General features: G+C 60.5%; 1 protein-coding gene across 6 annotated transcripts in view; it reads left to right on the top strand.

Annotated features, from left to right (window-relative positions):
• Window positions 1-21,617, top strand: part of DENND2A (DENN domain containing 2A) — a 125,826-nt gene extending 104,209 nt beyond the window's left edge. For 5 of the 6 annotated variants that reach the window (XM_062186360.1, XM_062186454.1, XM_062186095.1 and 2 more), the window contains exons 12-19: window positions 39-179; window positions 2,204-2,355; window positions 13,217-13,394; window positions 14,451-14,492; window positions 18,425-18,542; window positions 19,074-19,319; window positions 20,405-20,491; window positions 21,378-21,617. In XM_062186360.1, the coding sequence (XP_062042344.1) occupies window positions 39-179; window positions 2,204-2,355; window positions 13,217-13,394; window positions 14,451-14,492; window positions 18,425-18,542; window positions 19,074-19,319; window positions 20,405-20,491; window positions 21,378-21,409 (996 nt within the window). In that variant the 3' untranslated portion in view covers window positions 21,410-21,617. The remainder of the gene's footprint in view (window positions 1-38; window positions 180-2,203; window positions 2,356-13,216; window positions 13,395-14,450; window positions 14,493-18,424; window positions 18,543-19,073; window positions 19,320-20,404; window positions 20,492-21,377) is intronic. The other variant, XM_062186184.1, reaches the window with a different exon arrangement.
• The last annotated feature ends 453 nt before the right edge of the window (window positions 21,618-22,070 follow it).

Raw genomic sequence — 22,070 nt, 5'->3', positions numbered from 1 at the left:
CCCTTCCCCGAAGCTGAGCTGCTTCTCTGACCTCGCAGATCCTGGACGAGGTGGAGAAGCGACGCGGCATCTCCCCGGCCCTGGTGCAGCCCCTCATGAGGAGCGTCATGGAAGCCCCCTTCCCAGCCCTGGGCAAGACCATCGTCGTGAAGAACTTCCTGCCTGGCTCAGGGACCGAGGTCAGCCGCTGGTTCCCTCCCTGACAGCCCAGCCGGGGATGGGGGGAGGCTGGCTTTCAGTGGGACATCACACCCAGCAGTGTCCCCTCCCGGCCCCAGATCACCGCTCACAAGCCCCACCCTCAGTGGGACCTGTCGGGCCCGGGGTTCTGCCCGGAAAGCAGCCCTCGAGGACCAGGCCACACACGTGGCAGCCCTTTGCCTGCTGTTGGCCCTGAGAGGCAGGAACTTGCCCTGAACATCGTTAGTTTTTCTGGTTTGGGTTTGTGTTTGTTTCTCTTTTTTTTAAGATTTATTTATTTACCTGAAAGGCAGAGTGAGTGGCAGAAGTAGATACAGAGAGCTTCCATCTGCTGGTTCACTCCCGAAACGGCTACAACAGCCCGGGCTGGGCCAGGGTGGAGCCAGGAGCTCCATCTGGGTCTCCCACGTGGGTGCAAGGGCCCAGGGACTTGAGCCGTCTCCTGCTGCTTTCCCAGGCGCAGTAGCAGGGAGCTGGATCGGAAGTGGAGCAGCCGGGATGGAATCGCACTCTGATATGGGATGCTGACATCGCAGGTGGCTTAGCCCATTGTGTCCTTAGCTTTTATGAACAGCTACTGTGCATAAATTGGACCCATTTGCATTCGGGGTCTGCATCATCACTACAGCTTTAGGATCTAAAACATCCCTTGCCGGGATGGCAGGGCCAGGTACGATGTTTCACTCCAGACTTCGAAGCCTGCCCTCCTTCCTGGACTGTGGTTCATCCTCCCCGTTCCCTCCACGCCCTCCACGTAGATCCCAGTCAGCCTCGAGTCTAGTTCCAAAGGGCTCAGAAAGCCAGGTCACCTCTGTAGGCTCAGGAGGGGGGACTTCCTGGAACCACCCAGTGTCACAGCACAGAGAGCAGTTGTGGCTGGAGAACCTGAAACCGCCCCAGGCCAGCTGCAGGTGGAGGCCAGCTGCAGGTAGCATGGCCACGGAGAAGGGGCAGCGAGGATGGGAGTGGGCCCTGCTGGGAGGAGGCGGGGCGGGGGCACTGGGCAGGTGCGGTGCAGAGTCAGATCTCATCTGCTCACCTGGTTAAAGAGAAAGACGTGCTCACGGCAGCAGCCTGAGATGAACTGGGGAACACTTTGGTGTGAAATGAGGAGATGGGGCCGCTGAGGACGTCTTCAGAAAGTGATGGGAACGGGGTCGGGAGCCGTAAGAAACGCCTTCTGGAGAGACTGGGTCTTGGGAGTGCTGCTCCGTCAGAGCCTGTGCGTCCCTCCCGCCGGGGGAGGAATGTCCAGCCCCCCGCCCCCCAGCCCCATAAGGCCTGCAGAATCGTTTGTTCTGCCCTGCCAAGGCAGCCTCAGGTAGGCCGACTCAAAGTTTAATAGATCTACAGCAGGCTAATTTTTTTTGTTTAATATTCATCTGTTTATTTGAAAGGCAGAGTTACAGAGAGAGGGAGAGACAGAGAAAGAGATCTTCCATCCGCTGGTTCACTCCCAAAATGACCACAGTGGCCGGAGTTGGGCTGATCAGAAGCCAGCAGCCAGGAGCTTCTTCCGGGTCTCCCACGTGGGTGCAGGAGCCCAAGGACTTGGGCCATCCTCCACTGCTTTCCCTGGTGCGTTAGCAGGGAGCTGGGTTAGAAGTGGAGCAGCTGGGACTTGAACCAGCACCCATATGGGACACCAGCACACGAGCAGCAGCCTTACCCACTGCGCCACAGTGCCAGCCCCAGCGGGCTAGTTTAAGTTGATAATTTGTATGGCACACAGATGACGTTAGAAATAAACCAGCTGGCCTTGGCAGGAGAAGGGTTCCCCATCCCTGGGATCCTCGTGGAATTCCCTGAGGGGGAGTGAGGAGCCCAGGTACACCCAGGCCCCAGAGAGCCTCCTGAACGCTCTGAGCCCACAGCACTGCCCCGCCCTGCTGGCTCCTCCCCTCCGTCCTGGCCTTCCCCAGCCTCCTGGGATCCCTTCGCCAGTCTTTTTCTTTTGATGGGTCTTGCCCCCTCCCCACCTCATGGCTGCCCCGTCGCCCAGCAGGTGATCGAGCTGTGCCGCCCGCTGGACTCCCGGCTGGAACACGTGGATTTCCAGTCTCTGTTCTCGTCTCTGAGCGTCCGCCACCTGCTCTGTGTGTTCGCCTCGCTGCTCCTGGAGAGGAGGGTCATCTTCATTGCAGACAAGCTCAGGTACCAGCCCGGCTGCTCCGCCTGGCGGTCGGGGGTGAAGGTGCAGGGCCTGTGAGGATGCGCGGGGAACTCAGGCTGGGGTTGTAAGGCGAGGCCATGGGCCCTCCCCGCTGGGCGCTTTCCGCATGCTGCTGCAGGGAGCAGAGAGGCGCCATGTTGTTGGGAGCAGCAGGTTCTGCACACCCAGGGAGGACACTCACTCCCTGAGCGAGCGCCGGGACTGAGAGCAGGCAGGGGCGGAGCAGCCACCGCAGGAGCAGAGAGGGGCACAGGGGACAGGGCCAGCCCAGGAGGGCTGATGGCCATGCCAGAAGGTGCACACTCAGCCCCGAGGCATCCACCTCCCCCTGGTGACCAAAATAAACCGCACGTAACCATATTCCTGTGCCCAGCGCCGGTAGGATGCCACCCACGTCCCAGCAGTCCCATTCAGTGACCTTGCAAAGGCCGGATCAGAGACCAGAAGAGCTCCAGAAAGAGACTCCAGTAGGGATTTGGGTAAATTCTGAGCTTTTCAAAAAAAGCGAAGAATTCCTTGCATTGCCATCATTTTAAAATACTGACTCAGGGCCGCCCGGCTTTGGAACCCAGGGCCCAGATGTGTGAGTGGTGTGGGGAGATGCGCGAGGCCTGGGGCCAGCCGGCTGGCAGAGGCAGAGCAGGCCACCTGTGGAGTCCATCTGGCACAAACAAGTGCCAAGACCGGAGACGCCTAAGCAGTGTGGTCTGCAGAGGAAATAAAGTAGATCCCGAACCGTGGAAAAGAGGAGGAAGCGGGGTGGGGGAGGGTGGAGTGTGTCCACGTGGAATCCCTGGGTGGGGGTGTGGTGGGCGCCGTGGCCGGCCCTCCCTGTGGCCACAGCCCATCTGCTCACCTCTGTGGACAGCGGCCATGTGGCTGTTTCCCGCCCGCCCTGCCCTGTGTTCAGTGCCTACTGCACTCCCCCGTGGGCTGGTGTCCGCTCAGGAAGGGGGCCTGTGGGTGAGCCCACGGCTGTGCAGGGCGCTGGGCAGCGCGCCAGGCTCCGGGGCCTGGAGGCTGAGGCTGAGTGACAGCCCTGCAGCCAGCAGCGTCGGGTTTCATGGGCACCGCAGCAGTGCAAAGCCCCGCGGCCCCTGCTTCCAGGCTTGCGCTTGGGGGAGGGGCGAGCGCTGGGCTTGGGAGGAGGTGGCAGCCAGACGGGCCTGCCTAGTGCCAGCCGGAGTGCAGCTGGGGGACAGACAGCCCCTGGAGAGCCTGCTTCTGGGGTGAAGATGTGGGACTTGGAGAGCACCCAGCCTGACAGCCTGGGAAGATGGGTGCGGCTGGCGAGGAGGGGCCAGCCTTGGGGGGGCACCGCCCCCTGCCACCCCATCCCAGGCCGCCTCCAGGGCGGAGGAGGGCTGAGTCTCATCTAGTGTTTTGGGCAAAGTACAGCAAAAGCCAAGGTAGGAACGGAGAGGGGGAGTGCGGCCTCGTCAAAGACAGTGTCCCTCACGCAGGGAGGCGACAGCAGGCTCGGGCCAGAGGACACCTGGGAACGCAGGCTGCAGAGGCGGCGGCTGGGGGGCACAGGACCACCTCGCCCTTTCCCCTCCCCCCAGCGGACCACCTGGTGGGGGGCCCTCCCCCGCAGACCACCTCGCCCAGGGTCTCAGGGGTTGGCAGTTCAGACGCTGGCTCAGCTCCTATGGAGCTTCTGCGCCAAGGGGCAGGAGTGACCCCCTGTGGGGAGCAGCTGGGCCTCAGTGAGTCCCCGACCCGGGGTAGCTCTGTGGAGTAGATGGGCAGCCCACATGGTCTGCCTGGCAGTGTGGTGGACTCTCCATCCTCTGCCTATGGAGATTCAGTCTTCTCTGGGGTCAGCCACCAGTGTGGCCACCGGCGTCCCCCCTGTACCGTGGGCTCGTGTCACCCGTCACCTGTGTTGCAGCAGCAGCCAGCTGGTGGCTGGCTACTGAGACGGCAGGGGTGTGGGGAGCCGTGCCTGTGTGCAGAGCGCCTTGATTGCGTTGTTTGGGCACACAGGTGCCCCTCTCATCACACAGGGGGGTTCTGCTGGAGCAGGGAGGAGCCCTGTGCGTCCCGATTGCTGGGCATCATGGGGCCCAGCTCAGCTGCACTTGGTCCCCTCGTGGCTCTGACCCTCTGCAGCCAAGTCTGGCTTTTCTCTTTCTTTATTTCTCCCTCCCCCTTTCTCTCTCTCTCTCTCTCTCTCTCTCTCTCTCTCTTTCTTTTCATTTATTTATTTGAAAGGCAGAGTTAGAGGGAGGGAGAGAGGGAGGGAGGGACAGAGATACAGACATAGACCTTCTATCCGTTAGTTGATACCACTAGTGGCCATAAAGACCAGGCTGAACCCAGGAGCTTCTTTTGGGTCTCTCACATGGGTGCAGGGGCCCAGCGACTTGGGCCATCCTCCACTGCTTTTCCAGGCCATAGCAGCGAGCTGGATCAGAAGTGGAGCAGGGACTGGCACTGTGGCACAGCAGGTTAAACTTCCACCTATGACACTGCCATCCCATAGAGGTGCCGGTTCAAGACCCAACTGCTCCACTTCTGACCCAGCTCCCTGCTAATGTGCCTGGAAAAGTGGTGAAAGATGGCCCAAGTCCCTGGGCTCCTGCCATTTGGGGAGTAAACCAGCAGGTTGAAGGTGTCCTTTCTCTCTCTCCCTCTCCCTCTCCCTCTCCCTCCCCTTCTCTCTCCCTCCCTCTCCCCCTCTCCCTCTCCCTCTCCCTCTCTCTCCCTCCCTCTCCCTCTCCCTCTCTCTCCCTCCCCCTCCCTCTCCCTCTCCCTCCCTCCCCCTCTCCCTCTCCCTCCCTCTCCCTCTCCCTCTCCCTCCCTCCCCCTCTCCCTCTCCCTCTGCCTCTGTCTCCCTCCCTCTCCCTCTCCCTCCCCCTCCCTCTCTCTCTCCCTCTCTCTCTCTCCCCCCTCTCTTTCTCTCTCTTTTCTTTCTCTGTCTTCCTCTCTCTGTAACTCTGTCTTTCAAATAAGTAGAAAAATAAATCTAAAAAAAGAAGTGTGCTGGCTCTGCAGGGGTGGCTTAACCCTCTGTGCCCTGGTGCAGCCATTACCCTCTTGTCCGACTTCCCCCAAGGGCAGTGCGCTTGTCCTGCAGGAGCCTGGCGGATACCACAAGGCACAGGGCGGTTCCGCCTTGGTGCTCAAGGAAGCAGATCCCAGAGGGGCCGCCTCGCTCCTGAGTGGACCATGTGGGAGCCAGCCAGGCCCCTGCGGTCCGCGAGGCCGGCAGAGTCTGGGCCCAGTCTGTCCACAGAAACGTAGAATGAAGGTCCTAAAAACAGGTCCTTTGGCAGTGAGGTCCGGGTCAGCGCGGAGTCTCTGCCCTCTTCCTCAGGGCCTGAGTGAGGCCGCGTGACTGGGCAACCCCCTCGGTCCCTCGCAGCATGAGGTCCTCTGACCCTGTGGCCAGGTGGAGGGCTTGCCACGCCTCTCTGCCTGATTCGTGGGAAGTGCCCGACCTAGAAAATTCTGTGCGGGTTGAAAGTTCAGCTGGCACCGCCCCCTTCCCCGCCCCCCACCTGCAGGAGCTCTCACTGCGAGGCCGCACTCAGACCGGGACGGGACGTGGCCTGTGCCACCCGGGTCTGCAGCGCCTCCCAGCACTGTCCCCGCCAGCACCGTGTATTTACTCAAGCTGCTAGCGGCCTGTCCACTTCAGAACTGTAACAGGGTCCGTGGAGCCAACAATCGGTCGGATTTAGAACAGCGTTTCTGACCCGTTTCATCTCTGGGCTGGACACTGAGTGTCTCTGAAGGCCCTCGCGAGCCGTTAGCTTGACAGATGGGAGAGGAAGGATGTTGCTGGGATGGTTTGTTCTGTTGCCGTGACAACCAGACAAATACTTCCCTGTACCCTGCCCTCACTCTCCTGGTGATAAACATTTTGTTTTCTAGTTCACTCAGTGCAGCCCCCAGAGTTTCGGCTCAGCCGCAGGCCCGGCCGAGTGACACAGTCAGAGCTGTACAGCAGTGTTTGTACGGAAGTTTTAGCGAGGGCGAAGGTTTGGGTGTTCGAAAAGCTGACTCTCTGTCTTCTTGTGGTACATTAAACCAAGAGCCGAGTGGTAGGCCACTGGCAAGTGGTGAAATTAGGTGGCCTGCCCTTGCCTGGAGTGACATGTTGTTAACTGCACAAGTAATTTATCTGAGATGCAGAACTATGGAGAGGGAAAGACAGACACAGACCTTCCGTCCGCTGGCTCACTCCCCAAGGGGCCACAACAGCCGGGGCTGAGCCAGCCTGAAGCTGGGAGCCAGGAGCTCCATCTGGGTCTCCCACGTGCCTGGCAGAGACCCCACCACTTGGGCCACCATCTGATGTGCTCCCAGGCGCACTAGCAGGATGCTGGATTGGAAGCAGAGCAGCGAGGACTGGGTCTAGCGCCGCAGTGTGGGATGCGGGTGTCCCAGGCAGCGGCTTAGCCCGGCCGCCCCTTCGGGTTCATTTGTAGTCAGGTTCTGCGGGCTTCCGTGAGGGTCCCCATCCTGTCTGGAGTCATCTGTGCTGCCTCGGAAGGGGGCCCGGGAGAAGTCTGCAGGCAGGCAGGTTTGCTTGAGGTCTCCCTGCAAGTGCTGGCATGACCAGCGTGTGCCCGGGCATCCAGAAACACTCCAGAGGTCCCCGGTCTTCGGAGTGCTTCCCAGCCTTAGAAGGCATCGAATTCAGCAAAGTCCTGCGAAAAATGCAGCTTTAATAGCCTAGTGGTAGATTGTGATTAAATATTAACCACCAAGAAGATGACATTGGAGCAAGCTTTAAAGGACAGCATAGCCATAAACTCTGTTGTCTTTTTAAAAAAAAAAATTATTTATTTGAAAGGCAGAGTTACAGAGAGGCAGAGAGAAGGGGGTGGGGGGTAGGTCTTCCATCCGCGGGCTCACTGCCCAGATGGCCGCAAAGGCCAGAGCTGCACCGATCCAAAGCCAGGAGCTTCTTCCAGGTCTCCCACCCGGGTGCAGGGACCCAAGCACTTGGGCCATCTTCTACTGCTTTCCCAGTCCATAGCAGAGAGCTGGATTGGAAGTGGAGCAGCCGGGACTTGAACTGGCACCCATATGGGATGCCCGCACTGCAGGCAGCTGCTTTACCTGCTACACCACGGCGCTGGCCCCCTGTTGTCTTCTGATCCAAACCCATCCCTGAGCTGACACAGTCTTGGGCAGAGCCTGTTCCAGTTCTTGTCTTGGGCTCACTCCCTCCCAGGCCACACTGGCTGTGCATTGTGGTCTCCTGATCTCGGCTGTGGCTCAAAGACCCTGAGGCCCGGTCGCCCTTGTGCTTCTATCCAGCAAGCCCCAAATGACCTCCTGACACCCGGGCTCCATCCGCGGCCTCAACAGAAAGCTCCTATTTACAGCTCCTGGCTTTTGCCCTCTCCGACGGATTTGGAGTTTGCGGGTGTTAGAGCCGGAAGGACGTGGGAGGTTATCTGGTCCACGGTTCTCGCTCACGGAGGGATGCGAGGGCTGGGGAAGAGCCAGCAGAGGTGGCAGCCAGGCTTCCTGCAGCCCCGCCTCTGGGCGTTTTAAACGTGGCCGGCTGCCTCCGGGATCAAACCTAGAGCCATGGCGTGGGGACGCCCCGCCCTGTGAGTGTCCCCGCGGTCCTGGGGGTGGCCCCGGTGGGAGAGGAGCTCTGTTCAGATGGAAACGACTGGACTGGGCCATCCTCTCGGGTCTCGGGGCGCTTGTCTCGCCTGGGAGCTCATCGTTGCTCTCAGCGTCCCAGAGGAAGCGCAGTGCCACGCTCCTGCAGGCTCGTGGGTGAGCGGAGGCCTGAGCAGCGGGAACCCCAGGTGTGGCTCGGAGGCAGAACCGGAGCGGAACCGCAGCGGTCCCAGGTGTGCCCTGGGCTTCTGGAGCAACGCTTCAGCCCTCGGGAACATTCTGGAACCTGACCCTTCTTGCCTGTCCCCATCTATTTTTTTGTTTGTTCATTTGAAAGAGAGCGAGCCCCATCTGCCAGTTCACCCTTCCCATTCGCCCACGACGGGGCTGGACCCACGGCAGGGACCTGGAACTGCATCCAGTTCTCCCACGAGGGCAGCAGGGACCCAGCTAGCAGAGCCGTAACCTGCCTCCTCCCAGGCACTGCATTGGCCGGGAGCCAGAGTTGGGGGCCGGAGCTGGGACTGGAGCCCAGGTGCTTCCTTATGGGTGTGGGGTGTGGGTGTCTTAGCGGCCAGGCCAAGCGCCAGCCCAGTGTGCCATCTCTTACCGCGCGGCCCAGCCCACGTCGCCCTGGGGCGTGCTTCTCCCACCCCAGCTGTGGGAGCTGGGCCTGCTTCCCTCCACCCCCACGGGAGTGGGGAATGCGAGCCAGCTGAAGGGCCCTTGCTCAGACACAGCAAGGCTCTTTGGGGGGCTTGCTTGGAGGGCTGTCCTGCGCATGCCCGGACCCCTGGCCTGGCCTTCTGTATTCCTAGGAGACGGCGAGCCTCGCATCGCTCACCGCTCACCCTCTCCCCGCCCGCGGCCCTCACCAGCTGGAATACAATGTCGTTAGCTCTCACAGCAGTGGTTCGGAGAAGCCTTCCTTCCCACGGCCTGTTTGGGGAAGAGCCGCTTGCAGGCCGTGAGTTCCTTTTGGTGTTTGACCAGGCAGGATTTTTTTTTAAAATCACGATGTGGGCTAGAGAGCAAGAGGAGTGAGCCAGCCCTCAGATAACTGCCAGCATGGTCCTGGTTTGGGTGCGGGCTCCAGCTCCGTGGGCTGCAGCTAGCGAGGTGTTGATGATAACCAGGCGTGCCTTAGCCGCAGCAGGTCTGGTTACTAAAGAGAGAGAGAGAGCCCTTGCTAAAGTCCACTGTGGCCTCAGCTGCGTCCGTGGCCACCAGTTGAGTTGTCGTCATTCTCAGTCAGAAGTGATCCCAAGGCAGGCATTCAGCGCGGCCACCAGACGGCCACATAGCGGAGTCCGTGGGGACGGAGCCTGCTAATGAGGACCCCGGGAGACAGCAGTGCCAGGCCCAGGTATGCCCGGGCCATCTGGGGAGTGAGCCAGCAGGTGGGACTTCCTGTCTCTGTCTGCCTCTTATTCCCCAAAACATGCACCCCTCCAACAGCATCCGCTTTCTGGATGTGCAGCAAGCCATCCTGACCACAGGGTACTGCAAGGAAGTAGGAGTGTTTTTGGTTTTGTTTTTGTGACTTGTTTTCTTTTTTATTTGAAAGGCAGAGAGCGCTTCCATCCACTGGTTCACTCCCCAGAGGGCCACAGTGGGGGAGCTGAGGGAAGGCAGAACAGCTGGGACACAAACCAGAGGCCTGATGGGGTGCCGGCGCCGCACACGGCAGCTCAGGCACTGCGGCCCCTGGCCCCAGAAAGTGGACGTTTCTTTGAAATACGCAGGGCAGAGAATTGGGCAACCACGGGCCCAGATCCTGGACTCCGCAAGGAGTAAGGGCAGTGAATCGTGGGTGGGGGTGCGGCTGGGCCGTGTGTGACCGGTTGTGTGCAGGCTGCTCCCTGGTGCCTGTGGGCTTCCTTGGGTCGGTCAGCAGCAGGAAGTTGGCTTGTTCTTTGGAAGATGTCAGGGCAAGGTGGGTTCCAGCCCCTATGGGGCCTGTAGGTAGATTGGTCATTCCTTTGATCGGGGTCAAGGTTCCTGCAGAACATCTCAAACTAGAGTGTACCAGTGGGTGTTAGCCAGGTAGAAACCACGGCTGAACAGCCTCACGTTGTGGAGTGCTGCGCGGCCAGCCTGGCCCTTGTGCGACCTCCCTAAGTGAGTTCATCTTTATAAGCAGCTGGCTAGTAACCACCTCAGTGACGGCAGCGAGCTGGGCACTGCGCCGGAGGCATTGGGCACAGCTGGTGAAGCTGCCACTTGCAGTGCCAACATCCCCTGTGGGAGCGCTGGTTCGAGTCCCAGCTCCTCCACTTCCAATCTAGCTTCTTGCTAATGTGCCTGGGAAGGTGGGGGGGAGGCCCCAAGTGCTTGGGCCCCTGCCAGCCTCTGTCTCCCTCCTGGCCCAGCCTTACCTGTTGCAGCCATCTAGGGACTGAACCAACAGCAGGACAATCGCTCGCTCACTCGCTCGCTCTCTCTCTCTCTGCCTTTCAAACAAATCTTAAAAAAAAAAAAAAAAAAAGACGACATTAGGGATGGGACTCCATTCTGTCCTCCAATAATTTTTTAAAAACCGGAACTGAATACCATTGTCCTTGAGCTCGGGCCCTTCCCGTTAACTGCACGGACTCCATCTTCCCTTCTGCGGCGTTTGTCTGTCCATCCTGGTGTCTTGCGCTGGTACTGCTGACCGTGTCTCCCACCTCTCCCCGCTCTTGTCCAGTTCCCTCGCACCCCTGTGGCCAATGGGGCTCTCTGCCAGCAGGTGGACAGGACTTCCAGCCGGTGTCCAGGCAGAGAGGAGAGCCCTGCTTCCTCCTGCGGGTAGAACCCCAAGAGACCAAGAGCCCCTTGTCTTGGAGTTGGGGAAAATGTGCAACCGATTTGTCTACTGCAGTGACAAAAACAGACACAGAGGACGACGCACCCTGAGCCTTGTAACGCCCGTGTGTGTCCCTGGGTCTCACCCTCCACTCTGCGGGACTCTGTCCCTGTCCTGTCCCACCTGAGAATCAGAGGCCTTCACCTTGTTGACCTCAGTTTCCTTAGGAATTTGAGAACAAGGCGAACTCTAGCCTGAGGTCATGTCCAGGTCTAAAGCCCTAGGCTCCCGTATTTCCCTGGAGTCGAGTGCAAGTGCGTAGGCCAGGTGGGTGTCGTGGTGCAGCTGCTTAAGCTACCGCTGGGACACCCACGTCCCACAGCAGAATGCCAGGGTCACGGCTGCCTCTGATTCCAATCCAGCTTTCTGCGCATGGGCCTGGATGGTAGCAGACGATGGCTCAAGTGCTTGAGCCCCTGCCACCCACGTGGGAGACTCCAATGGACTTCCTGGCTCCTGGCTTCTGTCTGGCCCAGCCTTAACGTTGCTGGCATATGGGTAGTGAACCAGTAGATGGGAGATCTTTCTCTCTCTCTACCTGTCAAATAAATAAAAATGAATAAAAATTTTACAAATAAATCAAAATCACTTCAAAAACAAAATCACCTGAGGCTCATGGAAATGTGATGTTTACTGTGAAAAAACTATGCATGAGTCTTAAATTTTTTACATCAAAATAAGTTTTTAAAGATGTATTTATGTATTTGAAAGACTTACAGAGAAAGAGGGAGAGACAGAGAGAGAGAGAGAGATCTTCCATCTGCTGGTTTGCTCCCAGATGGCCACGTGGCCCAGCACTGAGCCAGCCCGAAGCCGGCAGCCTCCTCTTGGTCTGGACCACGTGCTGCTGCTTTTCCCGGCCGTTAGCAGGGAGCTGGATAGGAAGTAGAGCAGACGAGAAGCCAACCAGTGCCCGTGTGGGATGCTGGCGTCGCAGGAGCAGGCCAGCATAGTAACCTCTCACTTCCATTTTCCATGAACTTGCACGTGGCACCGTGCGCTGGCAGGCGTCTCGTGGCTGCAGTGGCAAAGATGGGACGGGAAAGGCCCGAGACTTAGGCTGCTGGACGCACAGGATTCAGCATTGGGGCCCAAACGGGCAAGGGATAGAAAAGGGGGCTGTTATTTATACTTTTCAATGAACTTAATTGACAAATTATAATTTCCTACAGGAGCTGGTGGTGTGGCCCAGCAGGTTACGCCCCGCCTGCGGAGCCAGCAGCTCGTGTGAGTGCTGGTTTCAGTCCCGGCTGCTCCACTTCCAGTCCAGCTCCCTGCTGATGTGCCTGGGAAGGAGGGGACGATGGCCCAAGTCCTTGGGTTCCTGCCACCACCTGGGAGACCCGGATCGAGTTCCGGGTTGGCGTGGCCTGTCCCAGCTCTGGCTGTTTGGGGGATCTCTGTCTCCCAAACTCTGCCTTTCAAATGAATAAATCTTTAAAACATTTTTTCATATATTTAATCTTGTACCACATGATGTTAGGACAGACGGTGCCAGTTCTTACCGTTTGCTCCCTGCCGATGGCCTCTATAGACTGTGGGAGTGGCTAAATCAAGCTAATTAACATATACATTACCTCGAATGCTTACTTTTTGTACTAAGAAAGAACATGTAAAATCTATTCTTTTTTAATATTAGAAAGTGAAATCTTTTCTTAAAAATTATTTTATTAGCCGGCGCCGTGGCTTAACAGGCTAATCCTCTGCCTTGCGGCGCCGGCACACCGGGTTCTAGTCCCGGTCGGGGCACCGGATTCTATCCCGGTTGCCCCTCTTCCAGGCGAGCTCTCTGCTGTGGCCAGGGAGTGCAGTGGAGGATGGCCCAAGTCCTTGGGCCCTGCACCCCATGGGAGACCAGGATAAGCACCTGGTTCCTGCCATCGGAACAGCACGGTGCGCCGGCCGCAGCGCGCCTACCGCGGCGGCCATTGGAGGGTGAACCAACGGCAAAAAGGAAGACCTTTCTCTCTGTCTCCCTCTACTGTCCACTCTGCCTGTCAAAAATTAAAAAAAAAAAATTATTTTATTTATTTGAAAGGCAGAGTGACAGAGAGAGGGAAAAACAGCTTCCATCCCTGGTTCACTGCCCAAATGGCCACCACGGCCCAGGCTGAGCCAGGCCAACGCCAGAAGCCGGGAGCTCTATCCAGGTCTCCCACATGGGTGGCAAGAGACGAGTCCCTGGGCCACCATGCAGCGCTTCCCAGACGTGTGAGCAGGGAGCAGGCCCCGAAGCTGCGTAGCTGGGACTCAGAGCTGTGCTGATACGGGGAGCTGTCCCAGCCACAACACCTTCTGCTCTTCGAATGACGCAGTTCTGGAAGTGGGAAGCGGTGGGGAAGCCGGGGAGGGCCTGCGCCCGCCCTGAGCGGCCGTCTCCCCTCTCTCCCTGGCCACAGCACCCTGTCCAAGTGCTGCCACGCCATGGTGGCGCTCATCTACCCGTTCAGCTGGCAGCACACCTACATCCCGGTGCTGCCGCCCACCATGATCGACATCGTGTGCTCTCCCACCCCCTTCCTCGTCGGGCTGCTGTCCAGCTCACTGCCGCTGCTCCGGGAGCTGCCACTGGAGGAGGTGAGCCCCAGCCAGGCCCAACCCCTGCGCGTCCCCGCGGGCCAGGGAGAGCAGAGGGAGGCGAGCAGGTGGAGCACTTAGCTTCTCAGAGCTGTAGCATGCCCTGTCTCATCTCGGGGAAGTGAGTGGTGTGCCAGCCACTGACAAGGCCACCGGGTGACAGCCTCCCCCGTGTCACCCTCACCCCCACCCCATCCTCCCCTTCCCACCCACTCGCCCCCATGCAGGCCCCGGGTTGCAGAGCACACTAGGCTCCTGAAGCTGTTAAAGAGATGCCCACCAAAATGCTTGGACTACCACGTCCTGGCCTGAGGAGCAGGGACCGCCCAGTCCCGCCTGTGTGCTGGGGATTTACAGCCGGCTCATCCCCAGGTCTGGAACCACTGGGAGGAGCAGGTGCACACCGGGCTGTCCCCAGTCTCCCCCCCCCCCCCCCCCCGGCTCTGATGCCCCTTCAGCCAGATCTGTGGACTGCGAGGGGCTTGTCGGGCCCCGGGCAGGGTGTGTGAGAGCAGAGAGGAGGCCCCGGGCTCCTGGGCGGGGGCTCTGGAATGTGCTAGGAGCCCACGTGTTTTCCGGCTGTGGCTGTAACCCTCCAAGCCCCTTGCTCTTCCTTGAGCACAGCCTGTGGCCCGGGCTGCCGTCTGAGCGAGGCCTCACCGTCAGACGTGTCTGTGTGAGCGGGCACCCGAGCACCTCCTTGAACTTTGCTCCAGGGCCCCTTCCTGGGCCGGAGCCGTCAGAGTGAGAGGGAGGGCGCCTCGTCCCGCATGCCTCTGAGAGAAGGGAGAAGGCCTGGTGGGCAGCCGGGGGAAGGCACAAGCCAGGACCTCTGGCGTCTCGCCCCCATCAGTGACCCGTGCACTGTGGGTGCCCCGTGCACTGTGGGTGCCCCACGCTCTGCCTTGCCAGTGGAGAACGGGGCCGGGAGGCGGCTGGCGGCCCTGTGTCCAGGCCTGCACTGAGAGGGTGGAGCGCTGTGATTCAGGAAGGCCCCTCCCTGCCGCCCTCCGTGCCACCAAGGAGGAGGCTAAGCCCCGTTTCTGCGTCTTGCAGGTCCTTGTGGTCGACCTCGTCAGCAGTCGGTTCCTCAGACAGGTGAGTGGGAGGCCACGCCCCCAGCCACTGCCCGGCCTCTTCAACTGGTGGGGGGGGGGCAGGACTCGGCCCAGAGCTCCACAGCGCCCCCTTGCTGCCAACACTAAGCACAGCGAGGAGGCGGCCCTGGGATTGCGGGGCTGCGTGGGGACAGGAGAGAGGCCGGGGCCAAGGACTGCTTCCACATTCTGACCCTGTGAGGTTTCCCAGCATTGGAGTTTTCATACAGCTCGCAGCTGCAAGCCCATACCTTTCTAAGCAGACTTTTAGAGGACATTTAATAACAAAGTTCACGATAGGATTGTTGAATGGAAAAAAGTCAAGACACAAAACTGAAAACTTGATTTTGCTGCTCTTGCTGTTTTTAGAAGAGAGGAGAAAGGTGCGTGTGTGTGCATGTGTGTGTGTTTGTATGTGTGTGCACAGATGGGTGTGTGTGTGAGAAAGGAACCCACCAACACCTTACTGCTCATTTGTTTTTTAAAGATTTTATTTATTTGAAAGACAGAGTGACAGAGAGAGGGGTCTTCCATCCAATGGTTCACTCCCCAGATGGCCGCAACGGCCGGAGCTGCGCCAATCTGAAGCCAGGAGCGTTTTCCTGGTCTCCCACATGGGTGCAGGGGCCTAAGGACTTGGGCCATCTTCTACTGCTTTCCCAGGCCATAGCAGAGAGCTGGATCGGAAGAGGAGCAGCCGGGACTAGAACCGTTGCCCATATGGGATGCTGGTGCTTCAGGCCAGGGCGTTAAAGTGCTGTGCCACAGTGCCAGCCTCCTCTTATTGCTCATTGTCTTGGGGAGGGAGACTGACAGGAGGACTGTCAGAAGACAGATGATGAGGGGTTCTCGATTATTCTAATGCTGTCATGTATCTCCCACAATGATCAACAGTTACCTTGGTGGTCAGAGAAAACAGGACACGTTCATCGTCTTGTAATCATTTGCCAGAGGTCTCATTCCTATCAGGCCTTACAAAGGATACTCAAGGAAGACCTCTGGGCATACAGGTGGGCAGCCTCTGACCTTGGCCTTGTCACACTGCTGAGAGACTTCAGCGATGGCTGTGATCATTTTCTCACGAGTTCTGTTTTCTCTTCCCCAAAGCCCTCAGGCAGCCCCTCTCCAAAGCTCCCAGATCATAAAGCCAGATACAGATCACATTGATCACCTGTCCTGGTCAGAGGGCCTGGCTAGCACTGGCTACCCTGCGGGGCAGAGGGCCGGGCCAGCACTGGCTACCCTGCGGGGCAGAGGACCGGGCCAGCTCTGGCTACCCTGCGGGGCAGAAGGCCGGGCCAGCTCTGGTTACCCTGCGGGGCAGAGGGCCGGGCCAGCACTGGCTACCCTGCGGGGCAGAGGGCCGGGCCAGCTCTGGCTACCCTGCGGGGCAGAAGGCCGGGCCAGCACTGGCTACCCTGCGGGGCAGAGGGCCGGGCCAGCACTGGCTACCCTGCGGGGCAGAGGGCCGGGCCAGCACTGGCTACCCTGCGGGGCAGAGGGCCGGGCCAGCACTGGCTACCCTGCGGGGCAGAGGGCCCGGCCAGCACTGGTTACCCTGCGGGGCAGAGGGCCCGGCCAGCACTGGCTACCCTGCGGGGCAGAGGGCCGGGCCAGCACTGGCTACCCTGCGGGGCAGAGGGCCGGGCCAGCACTGGCTACCCTGCGGGGCAGAGGGCCGGGCCAGCACTGGCTTCCCTGCGGGGCAGAGGGCCGGGCCAGCACTGGCTACCCTGCGGGGCAGAGGGCCGGGCCAGCACTGGCTACCCTGCGGGGCAGAGGGCCGGGCCAGCACTGGCTACCCTGCGGGGCAGAGGGCCGGGCCAGCACTGGCTACCCTGCGGGGCAGAGGGCCGGGCCAGCACTGGCTACCCTGCGGGGCAGAGGGCCGGGCCAGCACTGGCTACCCTGCGGGGCAGAGGGCCGGGCCAGCACTGGCTTCCCTGCGGGGCAGAGGGCCGGGCCAGCACTGGCTTCCCTGCGGGGCAGAGGGCCGGGCCAGCACTGGCTTCCCTGCGGGGCAGAGGGCCGGGCCAGCACTGGCTACCCTGCGGGGCAGAGGGCCCGACCAGCACTGGCTACCCTGCGGGGCAGAAGGCCGGGCCAGCACTGGCTACCCTGCGGGGCAGAGGGCCCGGCCAGCACTGGTTACCCTGCGGGGCAGAGGGCCCCGCCAGCACTGGCTACCCTGCGGGGCAGAGGCAGGGAAACCACCCATTGAGTGCCAGGCACTTTTACAAGGGAAATGTGTGGATTTAGAGGCCACCACCTGCAGCGCCAGCGTCCCATATGGGCGCCCGGCTGCTTCACTTCCTGTCCAGCTCCCTGCCAGTGAAAGGAGTGGGGGGTGGATGGCCCAAGTAGTTGGGTCCCTGGCACCCATGTGGAAGACCCCAAGGAAGCTCCCAGCTCCTGGTTTCAGCCTGGCCCAGCGCTGGCCATTGCGACCGTCTGGTGAGTAAACCAGCAGATGGAAGATCTCTTTAAATAAATAAATAAATCTTCAAAAAAGAAAATCTTGGGGCCAGCACTGTGGCACAGTGGGTTAAGTTGCCACCTGCAAGGCCAGCATCCCCTGTGGGTGCCGGATCAAGTCCCAGCTGCACCACTTCCAATCCAGCTCCCTGCTCATGTGCTTGGGAATGTAGCAGAGGACGGCCCAAGTGCTTGGGCCCCTGCACCCACGTGAGAAACCCAGAAGAAGCTCCTGGCTCCTGGCTTTGGACTGACCCAGCTCTGGCCATTGCAGCTGGGGAGTGAACCAGTAAATGGGAGACCTCCCTCTTTCTCTCCCTCTCTATGTAACTCTGCCTTTCAAATAAATAAATCTTTTAAAAAGGAAAGAAAACCTTCACAATGAAGTGGCTATTGATCAGTAGCCCCATTTTTAAATTGATTGGATAATTGATTTGCAAGGCAGAGGTCAGAGAGAGAGCTCTTCCATGCTGGTTCATCCCCTGAAAGGCTGCAAGGGCCAGGGCTGGGCCAGGCCAAAGCCAGGAGTCAGGAGCTCCATGCACATCTCCCAGGTGCATTGGCCGGAAGCTGGGGCTGGCAGCACTGCAGCGTGGGTGCCAGTGTTGCAGCAGCAGCTCAGCGGGCTGCACTGTGGCGCCCGCCCCAGGAACCCATTCTGAAAGGGGGAAGGCTGGAGCGGACGTTTGCTGGCGAGGCTGAGACGTCCCTGGGGGGGCCACGCCCCACATCATAGTACCCGGGTGTGAGTTCCAGCTCTGCTCCTGATGGCTTGTTCCTGCTCACGTACACCCTAGGAGGCAGCAGGCGCTGGCTCAAGTATTGGTCCCCACCACCATGTGGGAGACCTGGACTGACTCCCTGGCTTCAGCCTGGCTCATCTGGGTTGTGAACCAGCGCATGGAAGACTGTGTGTGTGTGCATGTGTGTGCGTGCTTCTACCTCTCAAAGTTCTTAAAACAAGTAAGTAGGGCCGGTGCCATGGCTCACTTGGTTAATCCTCCGCCTGTGGTGCCGGCATTCCATATTGGCTCCGGGTTCTGGTCCCGGTTGCCCCTCTTCCAGTCCAGCTCTCTGCTGTGGCCCGGGAGTGCAGTGGAGGATGGCCCATGTGCTTGGGCCCTGCACCTGTATGGGAGACCAGGAGGAAGCACCTGGCTCCTGGCTCCGGATCGGTGCAGCGCACCGGCTGTAGCGGCCATTTGGGGGGTGAACCAACGGAAGGAAGACCTTTCTCTCTGTCTCTCTCTCTCACTGTCTAATTCTGCCTGTCAAATAAAAAAAAAAAAAAGTAAGTAAAGTGGACAAGCTGAAGCTTACACAGCTTCTAAAGATCAGAGACAAAGTTCAAACCCCAGGCCCCTGGCTCTGAGTTCCCACTAACCCGGGACCTGAGCGGGGCCTGCCCCGCCGCTGTGCGCAGCCCGGGCGCGAGGCCCTGCTTGCTCTGCCTGTCAGATGGACGACGAGGACTCCATCCTGCCACGGAAGCTGCAGGTGGCCCTGGAGCACATTCTGGAGCAGAGGAACGACCTGGCCAGTGAGCAGGTTGAGGGGCCCCCGGACTGCAAGCACGGTGAGTGGTCAGGGGTCACGTGGGCAGGGCCATGCACTCCCGGGGCAGGCCGGTCCCCCAGAGAGAGGCTGGCACTCGGCCTCTGTGTCAGTGGGCTGAGGGAAACGCTTCCCCCTCCTCTGTCTGGGCCTTGCAATCTCTGTGTGGAAGGGGAGGGGGGCGGACACGGTGGCACAGCAGGCTAAGCTGTCCCACGTCGGAGCCCAGCATCTGGGATGGCAGCAGGTGGCTCAAGCACGTGAGTTCTTGACACCCACGTGGGAGACCTGGATGGAGACGCAGGGCTCCAGGCGCCCCACTTTGGCTTGGCCCAGCCCCAGCTGTTGTAGCCTTTTGGGGGGTGAGCCGGCAGGTGTAAGCTCTCTCTCTCCCGCTGTTGCTCCGCCTTGCAAATAGCTAATTACCATATTTTTCGGTCAGGAGGGGGGCAGGACATAGCTGACTGCAGCGTGGGGTTGCCTTTTCCCCGCCCACGCTGAGCTCCTCTCAAAGGCGATGTGCCTGCTCCCCCCCCCCCCCCCCGCTGCCCAGGCCCCGAGTCCAGCCCCTTGAACGAGGTGGTCTCCGAAGCCTTTGTCCGCTTCTTCGTGGAGGTCGTGGGCCACTACTCCCTGTTCCTGACGCCGGGCGAGCGCGAGGAGCGGACGCTGCAGCGAGAGGCCTTCCGCAAAGCCGTCTCCTCCAAGAGCCTGCGCCGCTTCCTGGAGGTCTTCATGGAGACCCAGACGTTCCGAGGCTTCATCCAGGAGCGGGAGATGCGCCTGCAGGATGCCAAGGGTCAGCCGGGGCCGCCCAGAGCCCAGGAGGCTCAAGGGACGAGCAGCGAGGAAGGCAGGGGCAGGAGCGCGGGCCTCTTGGTGGAGGTGTTGCCGTGGAACCCCCGAGCCGGGTCCACGCGCCCGACGCACAGAAAGCCAGAGCACAGAGCGGGCAGCCGGGCAGCTGGGGCGTAACTCCCGGGCTCCCCGAGGGGTCAGGGTGAAGGTTCTTATGCAGTGGGACTGAGCGTCGCGTGAGCAGCCCGTGTCCAGGTTCCTGGCTGCTCCATAGCGTGGCCACATGGGCTCCAGGAGGTCTGCAGATGGCAGCCGGCACCCGGAAGGCCTTCCACAAACCACCCCAGGACAACCCTGGCCCCGGACCTGGGGCCCCTGCACCTTGCAGGCTGCCCGACCTTCCGCATCCCTGGCTGCCTGGGCTCCAGTGTACTTCGGGGAAGGGGAGAGGGGTGGGGAGGAAGAAAGCATCCCGGTCTCTTCCTTAAGTCACCTGCAGCCCTTCTGGGAGCCTCACACCCCACCACGTCGGTAACAGCTGTTCAGGTGGGAGGGGAAGGCAGTGCTGGGGCGTGGCCGCACCTGGCGCTGGGAGCACAGAGCCCTAAATTCTCAGCTGTGTGCAGAGCGGACACGGGAGTCCTCCTCCGGGCAGCTGCCAAGGGCTGTGTGCCAAAGGGAATGGAGAGGTGGGAGACAGAAGAGCTTAGCACTAAGGAGCCTTGAAGCTCAGAAAGGAAGGGAGACAGTGCCGCAGGGTCCTGCAAAGCAGCTGGGAGACGGATTCCCAGGTCGCCACACCGCCTGGCTAGGGCCCCGCTCGCGGGGAAGTGGAGCAAACGGAGCGCAGGAGCTTCCCCGCCGTCGCTTCACCTTGGAAACCGTGAGCCTGGCACCGTGTGGACACTCGGAAGGTGTTCGCTGGATGGAAGTGGGGTTTGTGTGAGCTGGCTTCAGGCTTGCAGAGCAGGTGCTGCACGAGGCGGGGCCTCACAAGGGCGATGGGAAGCTCGGAGGATTCAGAGCCACGCCGTCGTCCTCTGCAGAGCGGGCGGGGGCTGAGTCGGCTGCGTGTGTCTTCCGCAGGTCTGTTTGAGGTCCGAGCCCAGGAGTACCTGGAGACCCTGCCCAGCGGAGAGCACAGTGGTGTCAATAAGTTCCTCAAGGGGCTGGGTAAGGCCAGGGCCTCGTCCCCATCGCAGGCTCGACTGGTTCCCCCCATAGGAGCCGACGGCACAGAGCTCTGACAGCTGGGAGCGGGCGCCTTCAGCCCCTGTCCAAGTCCCTCCCAGTGCGGAAACAAGACCCCCCCCTCACCGCACCCCAGGGCTGTCTTGCTGTCTGTGTCTGTGTCACCTGCTCCCCTTCCAAACCTTCTGGGCAACTGAGCCAGGAAAGCAGGGCTGGCGGTGGCACATCCCGCCGAGCCGTGAGCGGCCAGTGGGGACCAGACAAGAGGAAGCAGAGCTTGGTGTATGGGAGGTGGAAACACAGGACGTACGGGGACTGCGGTTGAATCCGTATTAGGGCCCTCACTGGGAAAGGGAGGATGATGAAGGGGGCCGGCACTGTGGCTCAGCGAGTTAAGCCACTGCGTGTGATGCCAGCATTCCTGTGGATGCTGGTTCGAGTCCTGGCTGCTCCATTTCGGATCCAGCTCCCTGCTAATGTGCCTGGGAAAGCAGTGGAAGATGGCCAAGTCCTTGGGCCCCTGCACGCACACCCCCATGGGAGACCCAAATAAGCTCCAGCCATTGTGGCTGTTTGGATAAAGCCGCCCCAGGGAGGAAGCTGGGGCTACCACGTCTCCCACCGGAGAGGCCCCCTGCCCACACCGCTGGAGTCTTCCCCCTGCCTGGCGTGTTCAGTGCTTGCCTTGTTGGGCTGCAGGGCCAGCCCCCCTCTAGCTCTCAGATTAGGGGCCTGGGGAGCCCCCGAGGAGGCAGCCCCCGCCCCCAGCTCCCGCAGGGAGAGGTGTCCAGACCACAGCTGGGATGAGAAGGGCCGGATTTGGCGCTGCCGCCTCTGCCTGGTGAAACGGTCTGGTTTTCTTTTTCAGGCAATAAGATGAAGTTTCTGCACAAGAAGTAGCCTCAGCTCGGCCCCGAGGAAGCCCTGGCAGCATGAACACGGGCTGTGCACAGCTCCTGGCAGCAGAGGCTGGGCCGCCCCCAGGCCGCCCTCCCTCGGGTCGGCACTGGAAAGGGAGCGAGGACCAGGCACGGCGCCCCCGTGCCAGCGAGCGTGGCGGTGGCTGGATTCTGGGGACTGGGTTTCTAACCTTCGGTATTAAAAAAGAAAAGGAAAGTGTTTGGATTTTCTGTTTATTGCCCCGGGGCTGAGACTGCTGCCCGGTCCTGTCTGTCCCGCTGCTCTCGGGCCCAGAGGAGCCGGGGCGTGGGGAAGGCGCCCCTGGCAGAAGTGGAGGTGGCCAGTTCGGGGCAGGAGTCCTCCAGGTGAGGGCACTGGCCCTCTCCCTGGAGTGGAGGCGGGAAGAACAGGAACCCATGTGTGGCTTCCCCAGCAAGCTGCTCTCTGCGTTGGTCAGCGGCGCCACCTGGTGGCCACGGCCACAGGCTCCTCCCTTCTCAAACGGGCAGACCCTGGTAAGCTCTGTGAATAAGATGTTCTGGGGTCCTCCTAAAGGTTTGCGGTAGTGCCGGAGCCCGCTGTGACAGAGATGCCACCTTGACCCCAGTCCCTGTAGACTGTCTGCAACGGTCCCATCTCATCCCGCACACCCAGACCGGCT

This window comes from Lepus europaeus, chromosome 1 (assembly GCF_033115175.1).
Source record: "Lepus europaeus isolate LE1 chromosome 1, mLepTim1.pri, whole genome shotgun sequence".
NCBI classification, from domain to species: domain Eukaryota; kingdom Metazoa; phylum Chordata; class Mammalia; order Lagomorpha; family Leporidae; genus Lepus; species Lepus europaeus.
The sequence above is the reverse complement of the archived record's forward strand: the minus strand, read 5'-3'. Positions and strand labels throughout refer to the sequence as shown.